The sequence below is a fragment of the Fulmarus glacialis genome, unplaced genomic scaffold, assembly GCF_000690835.1.
Source record: "Fulmarus glacialis isolate BGI_N327 unplaced genomic scaffold, ASM69083v1 scaffold32906, whole genome shotgun sequence".
NCBI classification, from domain to species: domain Eukaryota; kingdom Metazoa; phylum Chordata; class Aves; order Procellariiformes; family Procellariidae; genus Fulmarus; species Fulmarus glacialis.
In genome coordinates, this window is record NW_009216770.1 from 9,065 (window position 1) to 33,863 (window position 24,799).

General features: G+C 38.2%; 1 protein-coding gene across 1 annotated transcript in view; it reads left to right on the plus strand.

The window, feature by feature from the left end:
* Positions 1-3,599: 3,599 nt before the first annotated feature.
* NFKB1 (nuclear factor of kappa light polypeptide gene enhancer in B-cells 1) overlaps positions 3,600-24,799 on the plus strand; it is a 47,603-nt gene continuing 26,403 nt past the window's right edge. The window contains exons 1-6 of the mRNA XM_009579424.1: positions 3,600-3,649; positions 4,794-4,878; positions 12,809-12,849; positions 15,476-15,574; positions 22,743-22,891; positions 24,422-24,585. Coding sequence (XP_009577719.1) covers positions 3,605-3,649; positions 4,794-4,878; positions 12,809-12,849; positions 15,476-15,574; positions 22,743-22,891; positions 24,422-24,585 — 583 coding nt within the window. The 5' untranslated portion in view covers positions 3,600-3,604. The remainder of the gene's footprint in view (positions 3,650-4,793; positions 4,879-12,808; positions 12,850-15,475; positions 15,575-22,742; positions 22,892-24,421; positions 24,586-24,799) is intronic.

Below are 24,799 nucleotides of genomic sequence, written 5' to 3' on the forward strand. Positions count from 1 at the left end.
GATTTTACGTTTTCCCATTGCGCTAGGAGCTAAATGACGTTCCTTCATCCACCTTTGAATTTTCACGCAAAAAGATACTCTGAGTTGAAATGTTTAGTTTCCTTTGCCCCATTATCTGAAAGACTTCAGACGATCTCCAGGGTGGAGGCTGTTGTGGTTGATTGTGGTCTGCAGGCGTAGGGGTATTTTTTTATTGTGGATGGAAGTTTGCAGTACTGTTTGTGGGAATCAGAGATTATGTGGGAAGCAGGTATATATGGTAACACAAACTTCCACAAAGCAATTTTAATCCCAGTCGTCTTCAAATGAGAGAGAGGTGGTTTTGACCTGACTTCTCTAAGATGCATATGGCAGCAAATACAGCTTGGATAAAAACAAGCTCTACCCCAAAACACAGCTCGTGTAAAGAGAGAATGAACAAAGCTACTAGTGGTAGATGCTAATCTTACCACTTAATGCATGTAGGAAAGGTGCTTAGAAACAAGCAATAAGGGAAGAGGCCAATTAAAAGTCATACAATTAATGCTAGGGTCTGTTTTTCTGCAAGTGCCTTTTTGTTTTTTAATCATGCTATTGACTCCCTGGGTTTCCCCCAATTTTCTTGTAAGAAGAGGATGCTTAGGGATTTGTTAACTAAATAAATCCTAAGCAAACAAATTCTATTTTGGAGGTAGGGCTCCTGGAACATTTTTGTTGTTTGTTTGGCTTTGAAAGAGGACAAAACATACGGTGAAACTGAGACTGTTTTCAGTTATTTAGAGGGGTCATTTTAAACTGCTGGGTTAATTTTTGTCTAGGTCCTGAAAAGGCAATCAAGTGTCAGTTTACATACACAAAGGCATATGTTTGCACATCTAAATCATTGTGTGTTTACAATAAACTGGCTTAGCATTCAAACCAGAGAGAATGTCTTTAACCTCTCCCCCAAACACTGCAGCTGACTCTCGAACACAAAAGATCTCAAGTAAGAGACACCTGTGCTTTTGGTGTGAGAGAGATTATGTTTAATACCTGGTTAGAAATTCATTAGTACATACCTGCAGCAACTGGGTAGTATGTGGGTAGTTACCTTGCTGCTTCTGAGTGTAACGTTCATCTTTAATGGCTGCTGTTTTGCTCTCATGACATTGTTCATTGCATCAGCCAAAAAGCCAGAAATGACCATTTTGATCAGGTGAAATTGAAGGACTAATTCAGGTAGATGTAGGTTTTATTTCTGTATGGATTCTAATTTTTATATCAAAGTACTTTAAATTAAAAGTTTTCAGAAATACTGCCTCTGCCTTATTTTTCCACGTTGTTGAAATCATGTATTGTGGAATTGTAAATGTGACCAGGAAGCATAGCAGGTGTGAGAACTGCCCTTCTCCCACAGAGTTCTGCTGGAGTGAGAGTGATGCAGTCTGAGAAACGAGAATAGGGCAAAGATTAAATTTATCCTATTTGGCTTACAAAAAACCCTGTGAGATGCTTTGAAAGTTTTGCAAAGCAGTATACGTTTAGCAAACAGGCAAGTGGGCAGATGCTATTCATATTAGCTCCTCAGAATCTTTTTTTTCTGAACAAGCGTATTTACTGTGTTATCTGGGTACTTTAGGTATTTTGGAACACAATTTTGCATATGTGACTCGTGAAATAGTAAGTGATTAAATATGAGATATCACAAAACAAGATTTTTAGGACCAGTTTTTATTCTGTTTATGCAGAAGAAACCTGGCATTTGCACTCACAGTTACCTAATCAGTGTGCATCAGCAGGGTGGGTATTTTCTAATGCTTCCTAAAAAATGTTGGCTGTTGAGGTTTTCTGGTTGTTTTCTGTAATATCTACACCTTTAATTGGGAAATGTCTGCCAAAAATTAAATTACAGTTATTTCAGTGATTTCAGTAATTTGTCAATTGGTGATGAGGGTTATATTCTTCCTATGGAATGGAATGTCAAATAAAATCATCTTAGTAAAGTTTGTTGTGTGCTGAAGGTTTTGTTATGCCTTGTATGTTGACTTTTTTCCATAAAGATTGATAATAACAGTAGCAAATTATTGATGAAAGTAAACCTTTGCAGAATGTGCCTGTGAGAGAATGTGTTTGGCTGGTATTTTTTATATTGCTGAAATCTTGATGTATTAGGTGATGAAGTACAGCATGGGTGACTGTGGTTGCTTGTTGTATGTGTTACTCATTTTTGGCTGAAATCTTATGATTGGTTATTTGATATTTGCTCAAATACTACAAATAAATATTACCCAGTAAATACTTCTCTCTAAAATTGAATTACAAACAGGTGAGTACTTTTATTTTCTAGGTTAAAAAATAGTTTTATCCTCATGGACCTCTTTTTCCTGGAAGTCATCTGGGTATTAAGTGTCTCCTATTTCTCCATTTTAAATTTTCTTTCATTTTCTACTTGTGTGGGATGGGTGGCTATATGTTGTCTTTGGAGCTTGTTAACAAGCTGAGTTGAGCCTCCATCAAAGTGAAGTACCCGAGTATTCCAATTTTCTTTTTGATATTTGCCTTTCTAGTTCCTGTAGAAGGTACACGGTGACTCAGTTTTTCTTTACTGGTTTACTGATCGCTACCCTCTCTCTTTCATAGGGCAGTAGGTTTTCACAGTTCACTTTGCTTCGCTGGAAAACATGGCTCATGTTCATTGTGGTGGAGTATGAGGGCCAGTGACATGGTTCTATCTTCTGTTAAGTTATTAACCTTATTTGAAGTGTGTGCTTGCATGCAGATATGAGTCTCTTGAAATAGTCACTGCAGTTATTTTCAGATGTTCCCTTGGAGAGCCTGTTTTAGTAAGTTCAACATAAGTGAAATTGTAATTCTTTCAGTAACACCTACATGAAAGGAAATAATACTAATCTTTTATAACAGACCTAATAAATTCCTAAGAAAATTTCCAGGCTCTGTTAATGGCTTGCTACTGGCCCCAGGAAAACTAAGCCAGGCTAAACTTTCCCAGTGTCCAGCATTTACATGTGGACCTGTAAGAGAGGGTTAGGTATGTTGTACATCTATAACTGTCATTGTCAACACTGAATTGTAGGTGCCAAGCATTTGTGTGGACCTCTGGAAATAAAGGTGTCCAAAATTAGTCAATGTTTGACTCCTGTTTTTGTTTAAAGAAAAAATATTGGATGTTCTTTCTTAGGCATCTTTATCTTGCATTTAGTAATACTTCACAAGAAAACCATTAGGGTTCATTCATGAATGCTCAGAAGTCTTTTTATTGTATAAAAATGCAGAGTCCTGCTTTTGCTAAACTATGATAATGATTTTGCCTAAACTCTAATGGCAGAATAATCAGAGCAAAGACAGAAACAAATTAATTCCTGATTTTAATAAATTTTGACTTCAGGACTCTGACTGTAATTTTTAGTTGCAGGCAATGGAAAATCCTAGCTGTAGCCTATCCTGTCCTTAGCCTGCCCCTTGCAAATACTGTGGAATTTTAAGAGTATTTTAGCAATCATTAACGTTATGAGTAAAGTAAGAAGGGCCAGAGATGGGGCTTTTAGCTCTAACATTTTTCAACTTTATTGCTGTACGTTGAACTAAATGAGAGTTCTGATCATGTTTTTGTGTTTCAGGACTTAAAATGGCAGGAGAAGATTCCTATATTATGGGAGTGTCTGATCCCCAAGTAAGTGGATTTGTGTATTTTCAATATCCCTGTATTCTCTCCTAGCTCTCTGTTTTGGTTTCCTCTCATATTGTCCTGTCATTTCCTAGGCTTAACAACATGGAGATGTAAAACCACTCTAGCTTTTGGCAGAAATCAGGTTTGGGGAAATCTAGTTTGTTTTTTTTTTCTCTAAGGTGTTTTTTGTGTGACCTGTAAAGTGCCTTGCCACTGGTGAAATGGCTGAAATGAAAAGGAAAGCTAGGCCTGCTGAAAGAAGCAATTGAAAAAATACTCATTTTTATGCTCTGTCTGCCTGTGACACTTGCTCTGAAATTTATTCTGTGGTGGACATTGGACTTTATCTGAAAATAAAGCCTCTTATGCCCTAAAAGGCCCCTTTGTATCATTTTTTGTGAAATTTGCATTGACGTTGATGACTAAAATGTTCCTTCACTCATAGAGATCAGTAGGCCTAGCTCTTCAGAAGCTCTTCCTGATCTCATTAGGTCATTTCATGATTCATTTGAATTGTGAGAATGGTGCTTGAGTGAAAAGTTTGAGTGAAGAACAGATCATTTCTACTCACCTTAATTTCCAAAAAGAAACTGTTTTCTCCTTTATGCTTGCTCCGCTTTGGAAGAAGATAGATTATACCTGACAACAATTACAGTGAGTTAAGACATGTCAGTGTTCAAAAAAAAATTAAACTTTAGTCTGGGTATACTGTTTTCTTGCTTTAGAGCTTGTAAATATATTTACGTAAGGAATGTAGTCTGGTGGGGTTTAATCACAGAAGTGGAAATGAAAACTCACAGGTTCTCAGTAAGGCCTTGGGCAAGACATCTAGGGTCAGATTTTCAGAATTTACTGCATAAGCTCTTTTGAATATATAGTTGTTAGTACATGTAAGCAAAATGCATGCTTAGAAACTGTGCTGAGCTCAGTGTGGTCTCATGATACTGGTGAAACTTGGTCAGTACCATCAGCTTTGCTTGCACTGCTGTTGCCAGCAAAAATAAAATAGATACAAAACGTTTACGTACTGCACCGGGGTGTTTGCAGTCTCAATATTTGCAGAGAACTTTGAAATTCTTTGCTGATAGATGCTTTATGAAATTATGTATATATGTAGTAATGAAGAGTGTATTCTCTTTCAATATAGATGTTTGCAATGGATCAGTTCATGGGAATGAATGCATTATTTAATAATACAAATTACATCACTTCAGACTTACCACTACGAACAGGTAGGAACCGTTGCTATTTGATTGTGCCATTGTCCTAATGTTTCTTCCAGTTTGGTTTTTTTGTGAAGTTCTTTTCAGAGGCTTTTTTGTTTACACTCTTGTATTTCATAATACTAGATCCTAAAGTTGTCAACTAGGCTTTTTATTACACTCTTATGCATCTCTTTCTTACCCTCATGAAACTTTCCACAGTGAGGCAAATCTGATTTTCTTTGGCTTATACAGAAACTGAAAGTTTCAATTAGTTAAATGGTTTGAGTGACGAAAGAGCTTTGAGTGACCTGTTTTTATAAATTATTTTGTATTTTTTTCTAAATTTGCATCTTCAGTGACCTACATGTTTGTATTGGCAGTTTGCAGAGTGCAACATGTACTTTTTTTTTCTTTTGAACTGTGTTTCATTTGTTTTAATAATTCTTAAGGTGCTTGTTTTTCACTAATAAAATGTAGAGTATATTCAACTTCCTGTATCATTCGAATCTGTTTTTCCTTCTCGGTGACTTCTCTGTTTCCTGTAAAGTGGCAGTCTGGTATTAAAAGTACCTGACAATTTCCTGAATAATAACACTAGTTTGAAAGTTCAGAGTCAAATTTTGCAACCAACCACTGAAAACAAGCAATTCTGCAAAGGTCTGATTCTGTTCTTCCAGTATGGTTCCAGAATAGGAATATCAAATAGAAGTGTGTGATATCTCAGCCAGTATTAGCTGCTTGATTAACCTTGGTCTGGTTTTGCTTATTAAATTTCTTTATAAGTATTACTTCTTGCTTGAATTTAGAAGACACTGTTTCTCCTGTTTAGTTTATTGGAATAGCTGATAGGAAAGGAGGAAGAAAATAAAAATTTATTTAAGTGTATGAGGTTTTTCTTAATATATATGTCCAATAATACACCTCCAATATAGCTATTTATGTCTTTTAACATGACAACTTTCTGTTGCTGATCTGTTTGACTCTGTTGTATCAGGATGTAGCTGGTACCTTTTGTATTGCAGATTGCTTTCTTTTGTTGAAAATACAGGTCACTTTTGTTTGCAATATTTGATACGCTTGACAGTAGTAAAGGTGTGAAGGGTAAAATGAAATAAGCAATTAGCTTTTTACTTCATAGGTAAAATTCCACCCTAAAGTAACAATAGATCTGATCTAAAAATAAAAATTAAGGCATGCTTACTGTTTCAGTGTTTCCTGGTTTAAACCATACTTCAGTTTTCTTGACTGAATAGTAGCGAGGAAGGATCAAAAAACACATAGGGTACAGATAATTTTGTTTCAAGATAAAATGTTCTGATGAGCAAAGCTCTTGACAAATATGGACAAGCATCCAACAAATTAATGTTGCAATCATTTGTTTGCAGTGTGTTTTTATTAAGGCAGATAAAATTGTTCAGTAAGATTCATCTGTGTAGGATTAAAGGGCTTGTGCCTTGTATACCAAGGGTTTTTCTCACTGTTGTCACAGAGTTTCTGTGGAACAAATAAGGTTATTGGAATTTTGATTTCCCCATAATGATCTCTCTTACACGTACTTTTTAAGCTTACTCTGTACTCCTCATGCCAGACTCATTCCATACAAATTATTCAGATATATAAAACTGATTTTCAGATATCTATGTCCTGTCTAAACTAGAAAACAGCTGTTTTTAAAAACATGTGGGGGAGTCAGGAATTCACTGAGTTCTGGAGTCACAGAAAACTCTTACTGGGCTAAGTCTAGCTTCATCATTAATTTGCACAATTGCTTAGAAAAGGCGTTGTTTTTTTTTTTTTTTAATGGCACTGCTCTTGTCTTGTTGTCTTGCTGCACTATAGATGGCAAGTTCATGTTTGTGTACAAAATGGGACTTAATAAAGGATCACGGATTTCAGGTTATCACAAACAAAAAGTTAATCATAAGTTTTAGAAAAAGTTGATCATTTCAATGCCATCTGATGATGCCATAGTGATTTTGTTTCTTGAGTAGTATCGCTATAATGCTTACTTCCTCCTCTGCTTGGAACTATGGTGTGTCATTACTGTGGACTAGCTCTTCAGTTATAAGGTAATACAATAATTTATATATTATGCTTTAGTTGTTTCCAAGCAGGAACTAATGATTTCTTTCTACACAGCAAGGCCAGTTAAATATCCGTGTGGGATTTTCCAGAAGCTCTTCCACCCGAGATATTGAGAGGGTGAAATAAGTGTTCTAAAAAGGATTTTTCTCTAGGACAGTTGGATGATTTAAACAGAAAGAACCAAAGATCTTAATTGTTGCTCATGATTTGGTGTGGTGCCTGCATCTTTCAGTCTGTGCATTCATAAACACACAATGTCAGACTTGTTACATTGGCAGGCAGGTTTAATATATAACTGTGGATTGCCATATAGTGCCAGCGTAGCTGAATCAACAAATAGCTGGGGAATTTGGGGACTTTCTGATGATAGATATTCTGCGGTTATGTTAATATTTACAGTAATAGTAGAAAACCTTTGAGATGTCGGGACAAGGATTTTCTCGAGGTTGTCAGTGGCTCAAGTGTCTTCGCTCGCTTTTTCTATCTCACATATGTAGAGATAGGCTTATCTATTTTGGCTCTAAAGCTGTAGTAGATAGTTATGTGGTTCAAGTTCTACATTTACATCTAAATCTAGAAAGAGAAATAGTGTCTGTGTGCCTTTAGTGACAAAAGGATGTATCTATAACAAGTGCCATAACAGTGCAAACTGCAGGACTAAGCTGTGTGTTTAAAACACCACCAGCGGGAAGGGCAGTATGTCACAAAGTCAGCTGTTCTTTGGCTCATTGGGAAGTATCCTGCCTTTGAGAGTTAAGTGCTAATCCTCAGTGGTGTCGGGGATGGAGGGAACATTATCCATGGCATGTATTTAGGTGGTGTAAAAGCAGATAGGCATCAGTGTGATGTCCACTGTGTAGTGGAGGGACAAAGCGATGCCTTAAATTAGAGAGGAGATGGGCAGAGCTCTGAGCAAAGCATTTTATAACTTTGGGTGTTTCTTACTTCCTCTTGATTATACAAGGCCATCTACAACACGTAACATAGCAATCTGTGTGCCAGTTAGAGACAGTTATGGGAACTGGTTAATTGTTTCGGTTTTTAGGGGCTCTGGTCTAACTAGCTGTTGGCGTTGAGGTATTATGGGTTTTTTTATTGCAGTCAGACTAAGCCTGTGAAGTTGAGACAGGGCCATCAGCAGCTGAACATATTGCCTGGAGGCTGCTAAAATTACAGTTTTCTGGTATTTCTTTAACCTCTGCTGCCCAACCCTCTGTGAAGGGTTGCTGTTAGAAATGAGAGGGAAGAAGAACACACTTACAAAAAGCTTCACTTCATATTCTTTCAGAGAGACATAATGTTAGGAAGAGATTCAAGGAGGCCTGACCATCACCAAAAATTAGATGAGTGTTCATTTTCCCTGTCCCATAGCAGTGGCCCTAATCCTCAGAAGCATGAGCAGACTTGCATACTGCTTCTGGTGTTTTTTCTAGATCTTCTGTGCTTGTATTTTGAAGAGTGAACTGAGGGAAAGGAGAGGTTAAGCAAAGCGCGTGAGCTGCTTGCGATAAACATCATGCTTTGAACATTGCAGAGCTGAGAAGCAAGAGAGTATTCCTGTGGGGGTGAATCCCTGAGGGGGAGGACATACAAATGCTACGATAGGCCTTCAGGAAGGGCAAGACACCAGGTCTAGGTAGCAGCAAGGTACCATTGCCACGATGGACACAAGAGGGTTGGTGTTGGATTTAACGGTCAAAACCTAGAGGCTGTGAGCGTTTTCACCAATGTCCACAGGGCAAAACAGCACACAATTACAAGGGTGAGATGCCTGTTCTGGGGGGCCCATTAACAGAGAGGAGGTGAGGGCGCGACTTGACCACAGCTGGTTGCAGGTTATACTGAATGGCTTCAGGTACCAGGTAAGCTGTTAGGTAAAGGACCCCACTAGTCCTACGGTGCTGCCAGGCTTGCAGGGGTATCCCACCAGCATTGGAACAGGCTGCCCAGGGAAGTGGTTGAGTCACCATGCCTGGAAGTATTTAAAAGATGTGTAGATGTGGCGCTTAGGGACATGGTTTAGTGGGCATGGTGGTGTTGGGTTGATGGTTGGACTCGATGATCTTAGAGGTCATTTCTAACCTTAATGATTCTATGATTCTAACCTCACAGACCCTTTTTTTCTTGACTTTGCTGTGATGGGAAGAAGGAACCAAGAGGGAGCCTGAGATGGGTGCTCCCTTGGGAAGTGTGTGTGCAGGGTGAGGCCGGTCAAGAGGAAGAAAGAATGTAAGTGGTGGGAGTGTCAAGATGCAGGAGGGCCTCTGACTCAGGCAGGAAGGAAAATGAAGAAATGTAGCAGTGGAAGAAGACGTGGGGAAGTGGGACTGTGACTCAGGCTGGAGGGGAGGCAGTGGGATGCGAGTCGGTCTGTGGCAACTGAGGCGAGAAGACAGAAAAGGAAGCGCTGAAGCATACCCAGGGTATGGCAGTCTGCACCAAACCCCCTCCAGGCTGGAGGACTGCATGTTTGAGTTGCAGTTCTTAGTCCTGACTGCAGCAGTGCCAGGCAAATTGTGAGGAGTGCCCGTGTCAAAACTTGGCTCTTGGCAACCATGAGAGTCATCCATGTGTAGAGGCCGGCTCCACGGCTGTATGCCGCTTCAGCCTCTCTGTAGGGCAAAAGTAGAACTTAAGCTATGCATTAAGTAGCATTCCTTCTTGTGCTTGTTTAACACTTAAAAGGGGGCTGCTCGTAAAACAAGAACTTGAAGCAAGCAACTTTCCAGCCTAGAACAGAGGTGCGAAACATTGTTACAAATCTTGTCGTTATTAGTTCCTCTTACAAGGTGTACATCTTCAGGTTCCTGCTGTCTGCTTAGACCAGACATGCCTACTAATAGAAACAAAATACTAAAAACTTCCTTGTGGAAAACACTAAACATCTTTTCTTTTCCCCATGGGAAAGGATGAGAGAGAGAAAGAAGGAACCACGTGTAGGCAATGTTAGGCTGTCTGTCTAATGTACTTCTGGAAAGTATTCAGAGTTTAGTTAAGACAGCTGTATGAGACCTTTCACTAAGTAAAATCCTTTTTATAATCGAAGTAACATGCCATTTATGCTTGGAAGTTACCTTAAATATTGCTGCTTTATTTTTAAATAGCATTGCAGATGTAATAAAGTGCCTTGCATTAGAGTGCCTTCTCTGTACTGTTACTTGGATCTGGTTCAGGTGCTATACCAGAGAATTACTTAGTCATTGTAAAAAAGAAAATGTTTAGTCACAAAACCCAAAGGTTAAAATAAGATCTCACAAAACTTTGTTTTAAATACATTGGTATATGATCCGTATATTTGTATGCTTTTTATAAGCTTTTTTCTAAGGGGGCATAAGAACCGCAGTCCTAAGTTTTCCATTTTCCTGAGTTTTCACAAGTGCCATGCAAGGTGAAACCATTTCAGCGGTACGAAGAATTCCCCTTGAGCTTTCCAATATGCCAATATAGGGTATATCCCTCTCTTAGGAGTTTGAATTTCCTTATGCTGAGGAAAAGTTGGAACCTGGGTCTGCTGCATCCTGGGGGACTGCTGCAGCCACTTAGCTGTTGGATAAAAGAGCGCTTCCTTTTCTGACTAATGTTTAAGAGAAAGCAGTAGTATTTTGTGCTGGTAATAACCCAACATATATGCCTTGAGGATTAATTCCTAAGGGGAGAACAGCCAAAGAACAATTACTTGGCAGATCCTGCCCTGGAGGCTTGGTTGAACTACACATTTGTATTTTAGGTGCATTATTTCTGCCAGTGCCCAGAAGATACAAGGCCTCTGGATTGCTGAAGTATAAAATTTTAGATGCCTGAAGCATGAAGAGGGTTAGAGGTCTGTGAACAGAGGTCTTAAATTTCAGTGCTGATACAATGCTTAAACCCAGCTCGACTCATCTTTACTCCATGCTACAGCCAAAAACTGAAACATAAACCACACCAAAGCTAAATATTACTCTACGTCTTTTAAAGTTTCTGAAGTCCAAACTGTTTTTTATGCTTCTAATGTAGGATGATGTGTATACGGTTTTGAGGCAATTGTTTTGCATGACTTCAAGATTTTAATTGTAGCATTGTTTACTTTGTCACAGGAAGAGTGTTGGACTTGGGAAATAAATGATCTTTATATGTGAAATTGTTGTGACTGACATTTGATATATAACTTTGGCATGAAGCTAATTCAGTTGCTGAGTCAGCTGACTTCAACAGCAAAATACTAATTCCATCTATTATTTACCAAAACTTTCATTTTGAGAGAAGCCTGTTCAGTTAAGACCTGTGTTGACTGAAGACATGAAGGTTTGTTTTATTAAAGTTAAGTTGTATTGAGGAGCTGAGAAGGATGCGTGTAGTCATACTACAAACTATAAATTAAGGAATCCTCTGCCATATTTAATGATCAGTGAACATTAGCCCTACTGGCAAATTAAAGTTGATGCAAGTGTGTAGTTCTGTGCTGAAGCCAAGTACTACCTAGTTGAGGTAGTGGTACTGCGTGGCGTGGTACTTGCAGATGGTGCAGTTGTTTGGAGGCAGATCACATCTGGATGTTGGCAGGGCATGGTATGCTTTATATGCTTGCAGGCTCTGCCACGTAGCTGTGGCTTGTCTGCTTTGGAGGTTTCATATGTCCCAGTGAACTTGCTTGATTCTTTAGCATTAATACCTTTAATAGAGTATAAGTGATGATACATAATCCCAACAGGAATATAGCTGGCAAAATATTGTGTAGGTATTCACAGTGAAGCTGTTATTTGGGATCTGCTTTGATAAAAATTGAATTTTTAGCATTGAAATCCGAATCTTCTTTTCTGCTTAGCAAGAGGCAGGGAAGAAATAATACCTCTTGGAACTGTCATTTCCAGACTTGGGAGTAGCTTGCATTTTAAGAGGTATTTCACAGCCATCCACCGAGAGTGCTTTTCTTCTCAATGTAAATAATCTAAATGATCAGAGTTGGAGCTAAGCTTTGATCAGGTGATGAATTCTTAACTCTGGTGGCACTGAGTTCTTATTGGATCTAGGGCCTGCTTAAAGGCTATTTGAACTGGTGAATTTTGAATGAGGTTTATGAAGTTAGCCACTGTTCAGGAAGTGGTGCAAGACTGAAAGTTGTTTAAGGAAACCTTCTTTGAAAGACACAAAGAGAATTTTAGTAGAACATAATCCTATGTATTGGCATCATGCTCAAAGATGGGTCTCATTATAGAGTCTGCATCTGTAGTCAAATAGAGTTTGTTCAGTGTTTTCAGAGGCACAGCAGAACAGTATGTTTAAAAGTGTATCTGAAATTATTAAAAGAATGTAAATTGTTTAGTCTCCTCAATCCCAGTTTTTTTTAAAAGCAGTTCTGACTGTTAGGGCATGTTGAGACAGCTTAAATTCCTCCTATGTTCCCATACCTCAGAGCTTCCCATTGGCTGTCTCTAGACTTTCAAAAGCACCTATTCAGTAGGAAGCCCTAGGGTCAAAAGCTTGTGAGTGTAGTATTTAGAGCCCAAGGGGTTTAAACACACAAGTTAACCTTAGCTCAGGAAGGCCAGGCTGCTTGTCAGCGGCAAGGGGAGGATCCTGTTCTTACTCACCCTTGCGAGTCTTAACTGAGTGATCAGAGTTGCCCATTTAGGCCCTCTGAGCTAAAATAAACTTTTTTGAGTTAATCCTTCCCTTGTTACTCCACTGGTCTTATGGAACATTGGAAATGACAGACTGCCAAGTGATTAAATTATTTATTAAAATTTAAGTTCTGAAGATGCTTAAGTGCTTTCAAAAACTTTATCGCAAGACATTCAAGGACATCAATTTTACCCCTGCAACTTATATGTCATAATAATATTATATATGTCATAATAAATATATTTTCTGTTATGTCTTTTCTTTATGTTAGCAGATGGACCATATCTTCAAATCATAGAACAACCAAAACAGGTAAGAAGAACACTACATTTTAAAAATCTTTAAGGTAGCTATGTCATTATATTCAGCTTTGAATAGAATTATGACTTAAGATGAGGAAAAAAAAAAAGTATTGAAGAGGTTGAACTCTCATAACAAATGTGGCACTTAACCATGAGCAGTTTTGTCTCTCACTTTTGTAGTTAATCGTTTCCTGTTTTGTTCTGTTTTCATCTTTGTGTCTCTCTGGAAGTGTCATAAGACAAAAAAAAACCCCGAGTGTTTTAAAAAAATGTCATTTTAAAAGTATAGATTCTACATCTTAAAAGTGACTCTTAATAGTACTCCAGTATTATGAAATGTGAATGATTAGACCAAACGTGGAAGATTTTTAGAATTTGTTTCATGTTTCTTGAAACACATGAAAGAAAAAATAAAAACATTTCATTCTGTTCCCAAGTTACAAGAACGTTTGACTTATGCTTTGTCATCTTAAAGAAATTCTGTTGTCCTTTGAGATTCCTTTCGTCACAGTTGGCTGTTTTGCATTACCCAAGAAAAATGAAGATAAATGCCTGAATGTAACTTTTTTTGTGACTGTGTAGCACTCGCTCACTTACGCTCCTCTGACAGTGTGAAAGTCATCCCAATGCACTGGTTAGTTTTCATGTAACTGACGTACAAAGTAATTGCTGGGTGAAGATCGCCCTGAAGTATGCCAAGGTATTGATCCCCTTTAGCTGGTGGCATCAGCAATTACAAGTATTCCTCCTTAAGCTATTACAGTATGAAGACTCCTTTCCTGCCTCTCCCAATCAGTTGCATAAAATCCTACCTTATGGAGCTGTTAAGTAGATGGGGGAAGAGGGTGACTAAAAGCTGTCCCATCCTCTGCTTGGTCTTCTGCAAAGCATGCCGCAATCCAGTCTTCCTTGTAGGAGGCGGTAGAGAACATTTGTTTCAGCCACACACCAAAGACATTTTTGTGCTTGAGCATCCCTCCAGGAATAGGGACACTTCATGGTCCCAGGTGAAATAGCAGTGTGCTGTGAACCCTTGGAAGAATATACTGCCTCTTTCTTGTTGTTTTAGTTCATCCCAAATCATGCTATGTCTTTGCATGGCGGAGCCTACAGTGTGCAGTGCCTAAGGAGGAACCATCGTTTCCATGCATGGCTTCTCAGCAAGCAGCTCCTACAGTGGAGTACCCATGTGGCAAGCTGGGCAATGGTTTATAACAGTGTGATGAGGGTGCTGTGCTCGTGACTGTTTTTGGAGCAAAGAGACAGCTGGGGGGAGTAAGACTGTATGTGTGAAAACATAGCTAGGATAGCAAGGGCAATAGACGGGGAAGGCCACACAGATGACTGCTGGATCTATTGGACTGAAGGCATAGAGGTGAAGAGAGACTGGGTCGTCTCATGCATCATGACTGCAGAAGTTGCTTTGCCTGTTGAACAACTTGAGTTCAAGCTCATCATAGCTGGGCACTTCATTTGCAGTACACTCGGTCACTCAATTCACTATAGGAAGGCAAGTACGTGCTTAAGGATGAATTACATTATCTGGTCAGTATCTGAATAAAAGTCAGGTCTTTCCATTTGCCTGGGAAACAAGTTTTTAAACTGAAAAGGCTTTAGTGAGATAAGTATTGAAGTTAATGATTACAGAGTAATTTTTGAACCGTGTTGTTTACTGTCGGCTAATACAGACTTTGAATTCAGAGTAGTCTTCTATTACAAAGAAGATGAATGATTCTTGACGAAGGATATAACACTAACTGGTGCTGTTTGGACAGATACTGGGAGCCCTATATAAGATGGGGATTTTGCCAGAAATTGCAGGACTGGGGAGTAGATCTGAAAGTATTCGAAGTTGGGGGCCACATGAAATAATATAGTTAAGTAGAGTTAGAGTTACCAAATACATTTGCTTAAGAGTTGCATCTTTTGTGCCTTACAGATTACCCTGTTAAGTGAAGGGGATGTTATTTCCTACAAATAAAAATTGAATAAATGGACAGCTGTACTCCAGAGTGGTTGCTAATATCCTGCAGTTCCCTAAAGTATATTCAGACCTTTATTTATGTAGCTGAGATGAAAACCCAGCCATTCAAAGTCCCTTGAAGCTTCTGTGCTGTTTCTGGACTCCACTTGGAGATATAGCTTTCACATGCTCTTGCCAGAAGGAAGAAGCATTTCTGTTTCATCCCTGTTCTTTTCTTTATGATGCTTTGGACTTCCTTGATTATTATTGGCTTCAATGCTGTCTACCTAGCAGCAATCATGGGAGAAAGAGTATCTGCTCTTGCATTCTCTATCTTTTAATTTTTATCTTGTTTTGCGAGTATAAATAGGTCTCTGCTTCAAAATACCTTCGCTTACTGAAAGAAAAATTTCGGGTTACTGCTGTGTGTAAGAATGAGAATAGGAGAGTTGCTCCAGGGCTACAGTTCAGTGGTGCTTTGTCAACCAGCACTCAGACAGCATTTCAGGGATGAACAGTTGTAACTTTTCTGTTTGTGGGCTGTTTGGGCAAGTCTTGTGTGTATATGTGTGTGTGTGCGTGCACGCGTGTGCATACTCGTGCATGCGTGTGCTTTTTTTTTTTTTTAAGTTTTGTTTCTAAACAGCTTTCAAGCTTTCCTTTATTTCCACAGAGGGGGTTTCGTTTCCGATATGTATGCGAAGGGCCTTCACATGGTGGACTTCCTGGTGCTTCTAGTGAAAAGAATAAAAAATCATACCCTCAGGTCAAAGTAAGTACATAAATCATTAATTTTGCAAACTAAATGCAAGTGCCATATGTGTATAGGACTTTACTGCATGTCAACATAAATTTGTATGAAATTACTCAAGACTGACTGCATTTCAATCCCAAGTTTCAAAATGTTCTTGATTTTGAAAAGGAAGTTGTGGAGTTATTTTGGTACCATATTTATCTGCCCGCAGTTGAGCAGTAAGCTTTCCTGCACCTACCACCTCACTGCCCTTGTGCAGACTAATGGAGCTCTTCCTTAAGGTGCAGTTTTGGCATAAAGCAAGGGCTGAGCCACTCAATTACTCCACTTCCAGCATACTGCGAAGCATAAGTCTGGTCAGTTACTCCACTTCACCACTGAGGTGCTATTTACCAAGTTTTTCTTCTTTTTCTGTTCATGTTACTCCTTATTCAGTATCTCTAGGATACTCTGTTCTTAACAGCTTAATTCCTTTGAAGTCAATGGAAAACTTCTCATTTTAATAGGAGCAGCATTATGTTCAGGTGTTCACCAAACGTTTTTTGGGGCTTTTTTTCCCTGGAAAAAATTCAAGGATGTTAATCAAAGAAACATTCTGTGCTAGCACAATATGAAGATTATAACAGCGGTGATTAATCATTCTAGGATTAGAGAAGAACTGTCTTTGCCTATGGTTCTTGCAGCAAATTCTTTTTCTGTGGAAGTGGGGAAAAGATACACTGTGTCTTTTCAGTATTTTTTTAACTTAATGAAAGTCTTAGTCTTGGTATTGCGTTACCTCTTTGAACTCTTGCACTAGAGATTGTCTCATGAGGAGCAGGATTAATGTATTTTAATTCTGGTGTTACCTCTTACTCTCTCCTTTATGGGGAGAAGGGAAGGGAAGAGACTGTCTTGGTGTGTGCCTCTACTCAGCTTTCTCCGCAGTATGCGTGTAGTTCTGCAGTTCTTGAGAAGGGCTGGAGTTTGGAACAGTTGCATCCCCATAATGAATCAGTATGAGCATGACTCAATGGAAAATAATCAGCATTGGCTGAGATAGCCTAGGGTGTTAGTCTTGTGAATTGGGAAGAGGCTGGGAAAGCTGATTTCATGTAGCCTTGCAAAACTCCTATGAAAAATTACTAGCCCAGGCAAAGGATCTGCTTGCTTTTCCCTTTCCTATTGTGACGGTCATGATGAACCAATGAATGAAATTTCACTGTTATGTTCAGATATAAATAATTTACCTCAATTGGGCCAGACCTTTGGATTCCAATCTAATGTATTGATAATAATACAAATGATACTTTATAAAGGTGTGATGGGTTGCACAATAGCATGACAAGGAGTTATGCAGTGAGGGGTTATACAGGAAATTGAATTTCGCTGTGAGTAAACTAGAAGGCAAAATGTTCTTTGGCTTTCCATCAAACCTTCGGTTTTCATTGATCATCAGATTTTAATTTCATCTAAAGCTTCCCCACACACACATGTGTGTCCCTTCCCCTCCCTCCCTCTCGTCCTACTGTGTGCATCTGGGTTTTTTCTAGTACAAATCCCCACATGGCAACACCTGCTGGGAGAGGCTGGCAAGGGAACACAACAAGTAAATTCCTCAAGGCCATTACTTGTTACTGCCTGTTCCTGATTCAAGTGGTGCCAGTAAAGACAGAAGTGTTTCACACCTTTTCCTGTAAGTCTCTCCTGTGTTTTGTCCAAGGGTGCTCACCTTGTCGTAACTGAGGTAAGCACAATTGAAGATCGCCATTTTTTGCGTTGGGATTTTTGTTTTGTTTTGGGGTTTTTGTTTGTTTGGGTTTTTTTTTTTTTAATTCTTGTGCCAAGGCTTTGACCATAAAACCTCCATTAGTTGATCACAGTGCTGTGAAAAGGACAGTAGCATGAGCTTTGGCTGTACTGTAAAGAGGAGGTTTTGTGACAGATTTTTAAACCTTGGCTATGGTGTGGTCAGTGCAGCTCACATTGGGATTTTTCTTCTGCTTGGCCAACTCTGCACAGAAAGGTGATGTAATTTACCAGTGGCTACCATGGGATGTCCTGAAAATAGACATCTTCAGTGCACAAAAAAGCATTGCAGTCTCCCTACTCCCTTTTCATAGGATTATTGACTGAAGGCCGAAAGAAAACACATTTACCTGATACGACCTCTTGCATAATGTGAACTGTTCAGCTTCACCCTTTTTTTTTTCCTGCACCTAGTCCCTAACTTGTAGCTCAGCTGGAACACATCAAGATGTATCTTTCATTTAAAGGCTGGAGTGCTGAAGACTTTGCTATGACTCTAAGCAAGATGTTTTGGTAGTTAATTACATATTTAACCACCTCCTGTGTAGTATATTAGGAGATGGTGTAGATCAGGAGTTACTGTAGCAGTTCTGCAATGCCACTCTTTACACTTAAGACAAATCTGCGTTGGCCAGCAAGGTGGAATTGATTTAAAACCTCTTGTTTTAAAAGCACAGTCATGACAAATGGAGTCTAACTAACAGTACTATTTTTCTATAATATCAAAGATGGGATTAATTAATCTTTGTTTTATGGAATTATATTCCTTTATTTAACCCTGTCTTTGCTAACAGTAATCCTAATATCATGTACAAAACATCTTAGATTTTCAGAGGATTTTATATAACTTTACATGTAGTTATGGAGAGCAGAGAAGTTGTAGATACTGAACATGTTATAATGAAGTTACATTTCATGACAAGTTTCATGATTACAGTAGAAAACTACCTAAAATTCTTCATTTAAATTTCATTTTCATCTGCTTAGTGTAAGTAACGCAACGCTGGAAAATTTTACTATGTAGAACAGTTGAAATCAAAGCTCCTGAGCTGCTTATTCATCGTTAGGTTTTTGTCCAAGGGAAAAAACAGTCGATAGTATAAGAAGAAAGAATAAAACTCTATTGTCTAATATCACCAGCTTACTTAACTATCTAAATTTTTTATTCATAATTTGCTTGTTTTTATGTATTTGAAAAACTGTGAGAAAACTTGCGCAGAAAATTTCCACTGGCCTTCTTACACGTTTCCCGTGTGTGTCCTGATCTTGCATACTGATGTTAGTGTAGGCATATTCATGTTTTACACTGAAGTACTTGATCCAGTTTTGGGTGTGAAAAGAATTTGCTGAAAATAGCAGTGTGAAGGAAATGTCCTGAATTTTCATCTCCTTGGGGGCAAATCTACGTGGGTGGCTGAAAACTCAAGTTGCCTATACTCTGTGAGCTGGATGTAAATCAACTCCAGCCCAGAGGCTGAGTAACCGATTGCTCAGAGGTGTGCCCGAGCTAGCGAGCACCGTCTCTCTGCCGATGAGTTTGGACATTGTGCAGTTCAGCTTGCGAATTGATGCTGTATAGCAGTTAGGCAGCCCTGAACCCGGGCACCCGAACAGGAGAACTGCCCATCCAGTCATGTCCTGGGGCTATCCTAAGTTATACCTCAATTTGGAGATAAGCGTTCTTACTGAAGTTGGGGATTTCAGCACATACTTCAAGTTCAGGAAGGAAATTTATGGAAAATTAGGCAAGTTGTTTTGTTGATGAGCCTTCTTGGTGAAGAAAGGAGCAGCACATTTGCTTTTTTCCCCCCATAGGAATTAAATTGTAAAGTGATAGATCACTGATTACAAGTTAAAAATTCATTTAACAGCTGAATTAAGGAATAAACATGAGACAAGAATAGCAGACCTTTTGTTATAAATCTTTACCCCTCTTAAAAGCCTGTACTGAACCAAATTCAGCCAAAGCTAAATTCAGTGAGATTTGTGCTTTTTACTGTTATGGTTAATTTGGCTGAGCACGGGTCACTGAGTCCCTTTAGTTGGGCTCCTAAAGCAGAGCACCTAAGTCCATATTTTTGGCATGAGTGTGACCTCACATTCAGAGGATCAGAAGATCTTCAGCTCCCGTTGGTTTAAGTTACTTCACATTGCCTATTCTTAGACCTCTAAGTAAGTATTCAGTTGCACAAATGATTCGTACTACATCTGAAATATTTTGTCTTAAACTAGCAACTGAAAAAAAAATGATGCTGCTCTGTGAATGCATACTGTTTATAAAGAGTGAGCAATGCCTCATCTGTGGAACACTTTCTGTATGTGCGTATTGAGGACAGCCCTAGTCACACGCTGAAGGATAGGCAGGATTGGGGTTATAGTTGCTATAACAAAGTGATTAGAAAGAGAAATAGGTGTTTTTGTAGTTGCTGGCTTTGTAGGTTTGACATGGTCTTTTCTATCATTTGCTTTCTGACTTGACCAGTTGGTTTCACTTTTTGCTTGTAAGAGTAACTGGAAAAAACGTCTTTGAAGTAGGAGAACGTTCTTATAAAGTTTTTGTAAAGTTTCAGAAACTATAAAAAATTGGCTGGAGTCTGGATCGCAGGGGGATGTGAAATAACTGAAAAAACTTTCAACTCTTGTTTTGAAATTGACTCAATTTCAAGTTCACAGGGTCCTTTTAATCTCTCAGACAAACCTCTCTCAAACAGAAACAGCAGATAAATGTGAGCCTGCAGCATTTTAACTTTATCAGATTAGATCAATTGAATGCTGCTTCAGTACAGGATGTAATCAAGTATTACAGCTATGCTCTTCCCAGGAACTCCTTATTTTCTTCTTTCTCCCCTATCTTTAATATGAAGTTCAGAATTTTTTCAGATCACAGCTCTGATTTTGAGCAGTACAGCACCCACATGCTATCTCCCTCTCATGTTGAGTATATGTTTTTGTGTCAACACCATAATCCATAGGTTTCTATAGATATTCAGCATTGTAATACACCGTCTACCTTTTAATGCCTTTGACAGTGTTTTTTTAAGTTCTTATGTAAAAGGTGACAGTTATTTATGTATCTTAGTGCCAGAATAAATTTTAAGTTATTCTGAAATTGTGGCGTCAGTGATTCGAAGACACCGAAAAATTATTTCAGACTTAATTTATGGTACATAAGGATATTTAACCACTGAGGCTATTTTGCTGGGCACCGAGATAACCCTGGTTGTCTCAAAATCAAGTAGGAAAGTCTGTCTATAAGAAATACAGATAGGAAACAGTTCAGGGACATACTGTAGCTTTTGCAGCATAGGACATCAGACTGGATGACAAAAATGGTCCTTTCTTGCATTATGACCTACATAAGGTATTACGTTTTAAGAACTCTCTTGTTTTTCCTCTGAGAGAGACTACAAAGATCATGCTGAGCTGAGTAACAGGGGGAGATTGCAATCTGGTTACCACTGCAGTTGTATGTTCTGCTTTCAGAGGCTGGAAAGTCCTTGACGTGCAGCAGTCCTACCTACAGTTTCACTGTGGTTTCTACAGCTGATGAAGGATTGTCTTGAACTTTTCTGATGTGATACTAGAACATGCATCTTACTCATAATGAATATAACACTATAGATGGGAACTTTATAGCAGGGAAGGGCTTGTTTAGTGAGGGATAAAATGAAAATAATTTTTAAAAAAAACCCCTCTTGAAAAGTTAATTGTAGTAGTGGTGACATGTAGCACCGAACACAATCATTTTTATTTTCAGATGACTTTGTGAAAATTACGTAGGGATCCCTGCATTTTCTCACTACTGGTAAATGGTGGAAATGGTGAAGCAGTGATTATTCTGCATCTCTGTATTGTTTCAATCCAGGAGGGATTACAATTTGGAAACAGGAGGAAGCATGAGTACCCCGTCTTTTGTGTTTTAGAAACTGCCGCTTGTAAAATGCACGTTAATACAGTATTATACAGTTAACTAGCAGGTAGTGAGTAATGAGAGGACTTTTGCACACCTGTTCCTCTTGGAACAGCTTTTTCATAGTTGGGATTTTTTTTGCTTTTAGCAGTGAAGACAGGGAGGGCACGCGTTGTACGTATGCAGAGTGTTTCAGCTGTGATGGAATGGGTTCAAGAGAGGGGTTAACTGGAGTGAAGGAAGCTAGCAGGACTTAGTAATGTGGTGAAATTGTGGCAATCCCTGGTTATCAGCATTTTATCAACAATATAACCTTAAGTATTCAGTTCATCACTGATTCATCACTTTAATGTTTATCATGATCCTTTAATACCTTCGTTGATTAGATCTATAAGCTGCTGTAATACAAAGAACTTTGCCCAAGGCAAATTAGAAAAAAAATTAGAGGAGGAGGGAAAAAACCCCAACCTTGATAAAAGGGTTAATTAAGTGAATTGGAAGGGAAGGTAATGTTTGCTTTTTTAAAAGTGGGGTAATTTTATATTCAGCATAATTTGAAAGTGGTGCATAACCGATAACTGACTTAAAGAGTATTACTTGTGAAAAAAGAAAATAAAGTTCTAAATAATATCGGTAAAGCAAATAACTTACCAATATGGTATGTTATTAGTAATTTTAGGTTTGTTTTTGAGGCATTACTTGACATCACAATTTTAAAAGCTATTAAAAAACGTGTGGTGATTAGAGACTATAACAGCAAAAAAAAGCTTTGTAGTCCTCCAGAGTTGGAGGCACCCAGTTTATCATAGTTCCAGTCCTGCAAAATCTTAGGTGGGGATTTAGCATATACCCTCATGTACACTTAAAGGAAATGTTTACTGGACTGGGTAATGTATGTTGATGTAGCATATTGAACTAACAAAATACCTGTGAATAAAGAATTAATTCACTTTAAAATCTCTAACTGAAGAGTCATTGTAATGAGGCCAAAATGTTTTAAAACAATCATAATATTTAAAAAAAATTTTTAAAGTGTTTTCAAATTGGGCAAAATAATGCAGGGTTTTTTGTTAAATACGTACATTTTCTGTATGCTTCTTCACATGTAACAATGTTTATTGTGAATTCAAGTACTAATTGAAATTTAAGGAAAGCAATGTGGAGTAACTGGCCAGAATGTAAAACTGAGATTCATGATTTGGGAAACAGAAGGTTGCTTTCCTTTAGCTTTGTTTTATTTCTTAACTTTTTTGGCCACTGCTCCTGCCATTTATATGTCAAGTTTAATTACAAAAAAAGTGTTGGCTTTTCTTTGTGATGATCTGGTACAGTTAGTAATTTGTATTTCATGAGAAAATGCATACACATTTCTCCTATGTAAGCTTGGTTGTACTTAGTTGACAGAAAATACTCAACTGGAATCAGTACTTGTTCCATTAAAAAAAAACCCAAACAAACCACCCTATATTTTTTAATATTTATTTACAGATCTGCAATTATGTTGGACCTGCAAAAGTAATCGTCCAGTTAGTTACTAATGGGAAATACGTCCACTTACATGCTCACAGCTTGGTGGGTAAATTTTGTGAAGACGGAGTATGCACGGTTAATGCAGGACCTAAAGATATGGTTGTAGGGTAAGTGTCAACTCATTTGTAAAGTTGGGCTAAGGGAAACACTGTAAGAAGCAATACAAAAATACTACTAAGAGGTGGCTAAGTGGAGCGCTAGTCTTCATGCTCTGATCTGTGTTTTGTTTCTATCTTAAATAGAAAAATAAATGGGGTTTCCGTTTACCTTTGTAGAATTTGCCTTAAGCAAGCTAAATAGGTTTAAGCACGTAACTTTCACTTAGAATTTGTACAGTTTCAGTCTCTTGGTGTGCAGTCCAAATTTGTATTGTAAGCCCATTCTTTAAAATGTAAGTGGTTTTGATCAAAGAGAAGGGACTGTAAAATTACTGAAGAAAAGCTTTTGTTATCATTTTGATCAATATTTTACTTTTGCTGAAATCTGCAAATAGGAATATAGTGAAGAGAAAAGCGTTAAGAAAATAGGGTTAGTACATTTGAAATTAATGCAAGACACGTATAAACATGAAAATACTAAATGAGTCAAACTTTTTAAGTTTAAAGCAGTAAGATTATAGTGAAATTGTAGTTGGTCTGTTCTTGTTTAATTTAAAAGAATAATTGTTTATATCAGTAAATGGAGCTGAGGCTTCTGTCTACGTTTTCAGGCTTAGATCAGGTTTCATGCTGGCTGTGAATTTTAGTTCTGTGATCTCAAGAATGTCTTTGTTGGTGAAGAAGATGAAGTTTAAAAAGCTGAGAAGGTTGGGAGAGAGAGATTCTTTTAAACTGTAACTTTTGATGTCCAAGCCCAGTACACTAACTTTACCAAGCACAACAATTTAAATAGCTTTATTTGAAATGCTCCTTTTCATCTTGAAAAGTTTGGCTCATTTCCTAACCTGTCTTGTTTTTCATCAGATGTTTAGAAACATCTTTTCTATCCTCAATTGACCCACATGAAAACTGAGTTATTGTCTTGTTTTCATACTTCCAGATCTAATTGATTTTTAAATGTGCCAGGAGATTTTTACAAAAGCAGATCTTGTATTATGGAAGTTTTCATTCAAATAGATACCTCAAGGGTCTTGCTGAATGTCCAGAGCCTTACTTAAAGCATTTCCTTTGGAAAATGTTGAACTGTTTTTAGCTTCTTAGCTTGGTCTCTGAATCATTTTGAACGGATGGAGCTTATTCGGAGCAGTTGCTCTGCATAACAGCCATATAGAATGACATATTAATGTCATTGCCAAGACAGAGCAAACAAAGTGTGATAACCAGATTTTCAAATGTTTTGTAAGTTGCTTCCACGGTCTAAGTCTGAAACCTAATAGATTACTACTTATGCCATGGGAAAATCCCATGCACCCATACAATCGCTGCCTTATAATGGTGCACATTTTACGTGTTTTGTAAGCTTGGCTGAATTTTTCTTGCTGGGAAATTTGCCCTCAAGAATTAATAGTGCTTAAGTAAGCCTATAGAGTCCTTCCATTGACTTCAGTTGTGTAGCTGCCTCTGCTAAGAGAGAGACTGCCTGCTGCAGATTTGGCATAAAGTATTAAGAAAATATTTCCCTCGATCAAAATTTGGCAGGTTTGCAAATCTTGGAATACTTCATGTCACAAAGAAGAAAGTGTTTGAAACTCTGGAAACACGCATGATAGATGCTTGCAAAAAAGGATACAATCCAGGACTACTGGTGCATCCTGAACTTGGCTATCTGCAGGCAGAAGGATGCGGAGACAGACAGCTAACTGGTATGTAGAAGTGATGGCCTGGTTTTAATAGGCCTTTTACTAAAAACAGGGTTAGCTTCTGAAAACACAGATTCTTAGCCAGAAAAAGGCCTGTGGCTATGTGCTTTAAGAGGTGGTGTGTTGTTGCCGTGGTTTAGGGAATCTGAAAGAAAGAGTCTTTGCAGTCAACATGCACATGAGAATGGAGCAACTTCCTTCAATAGCTGCCTGTACC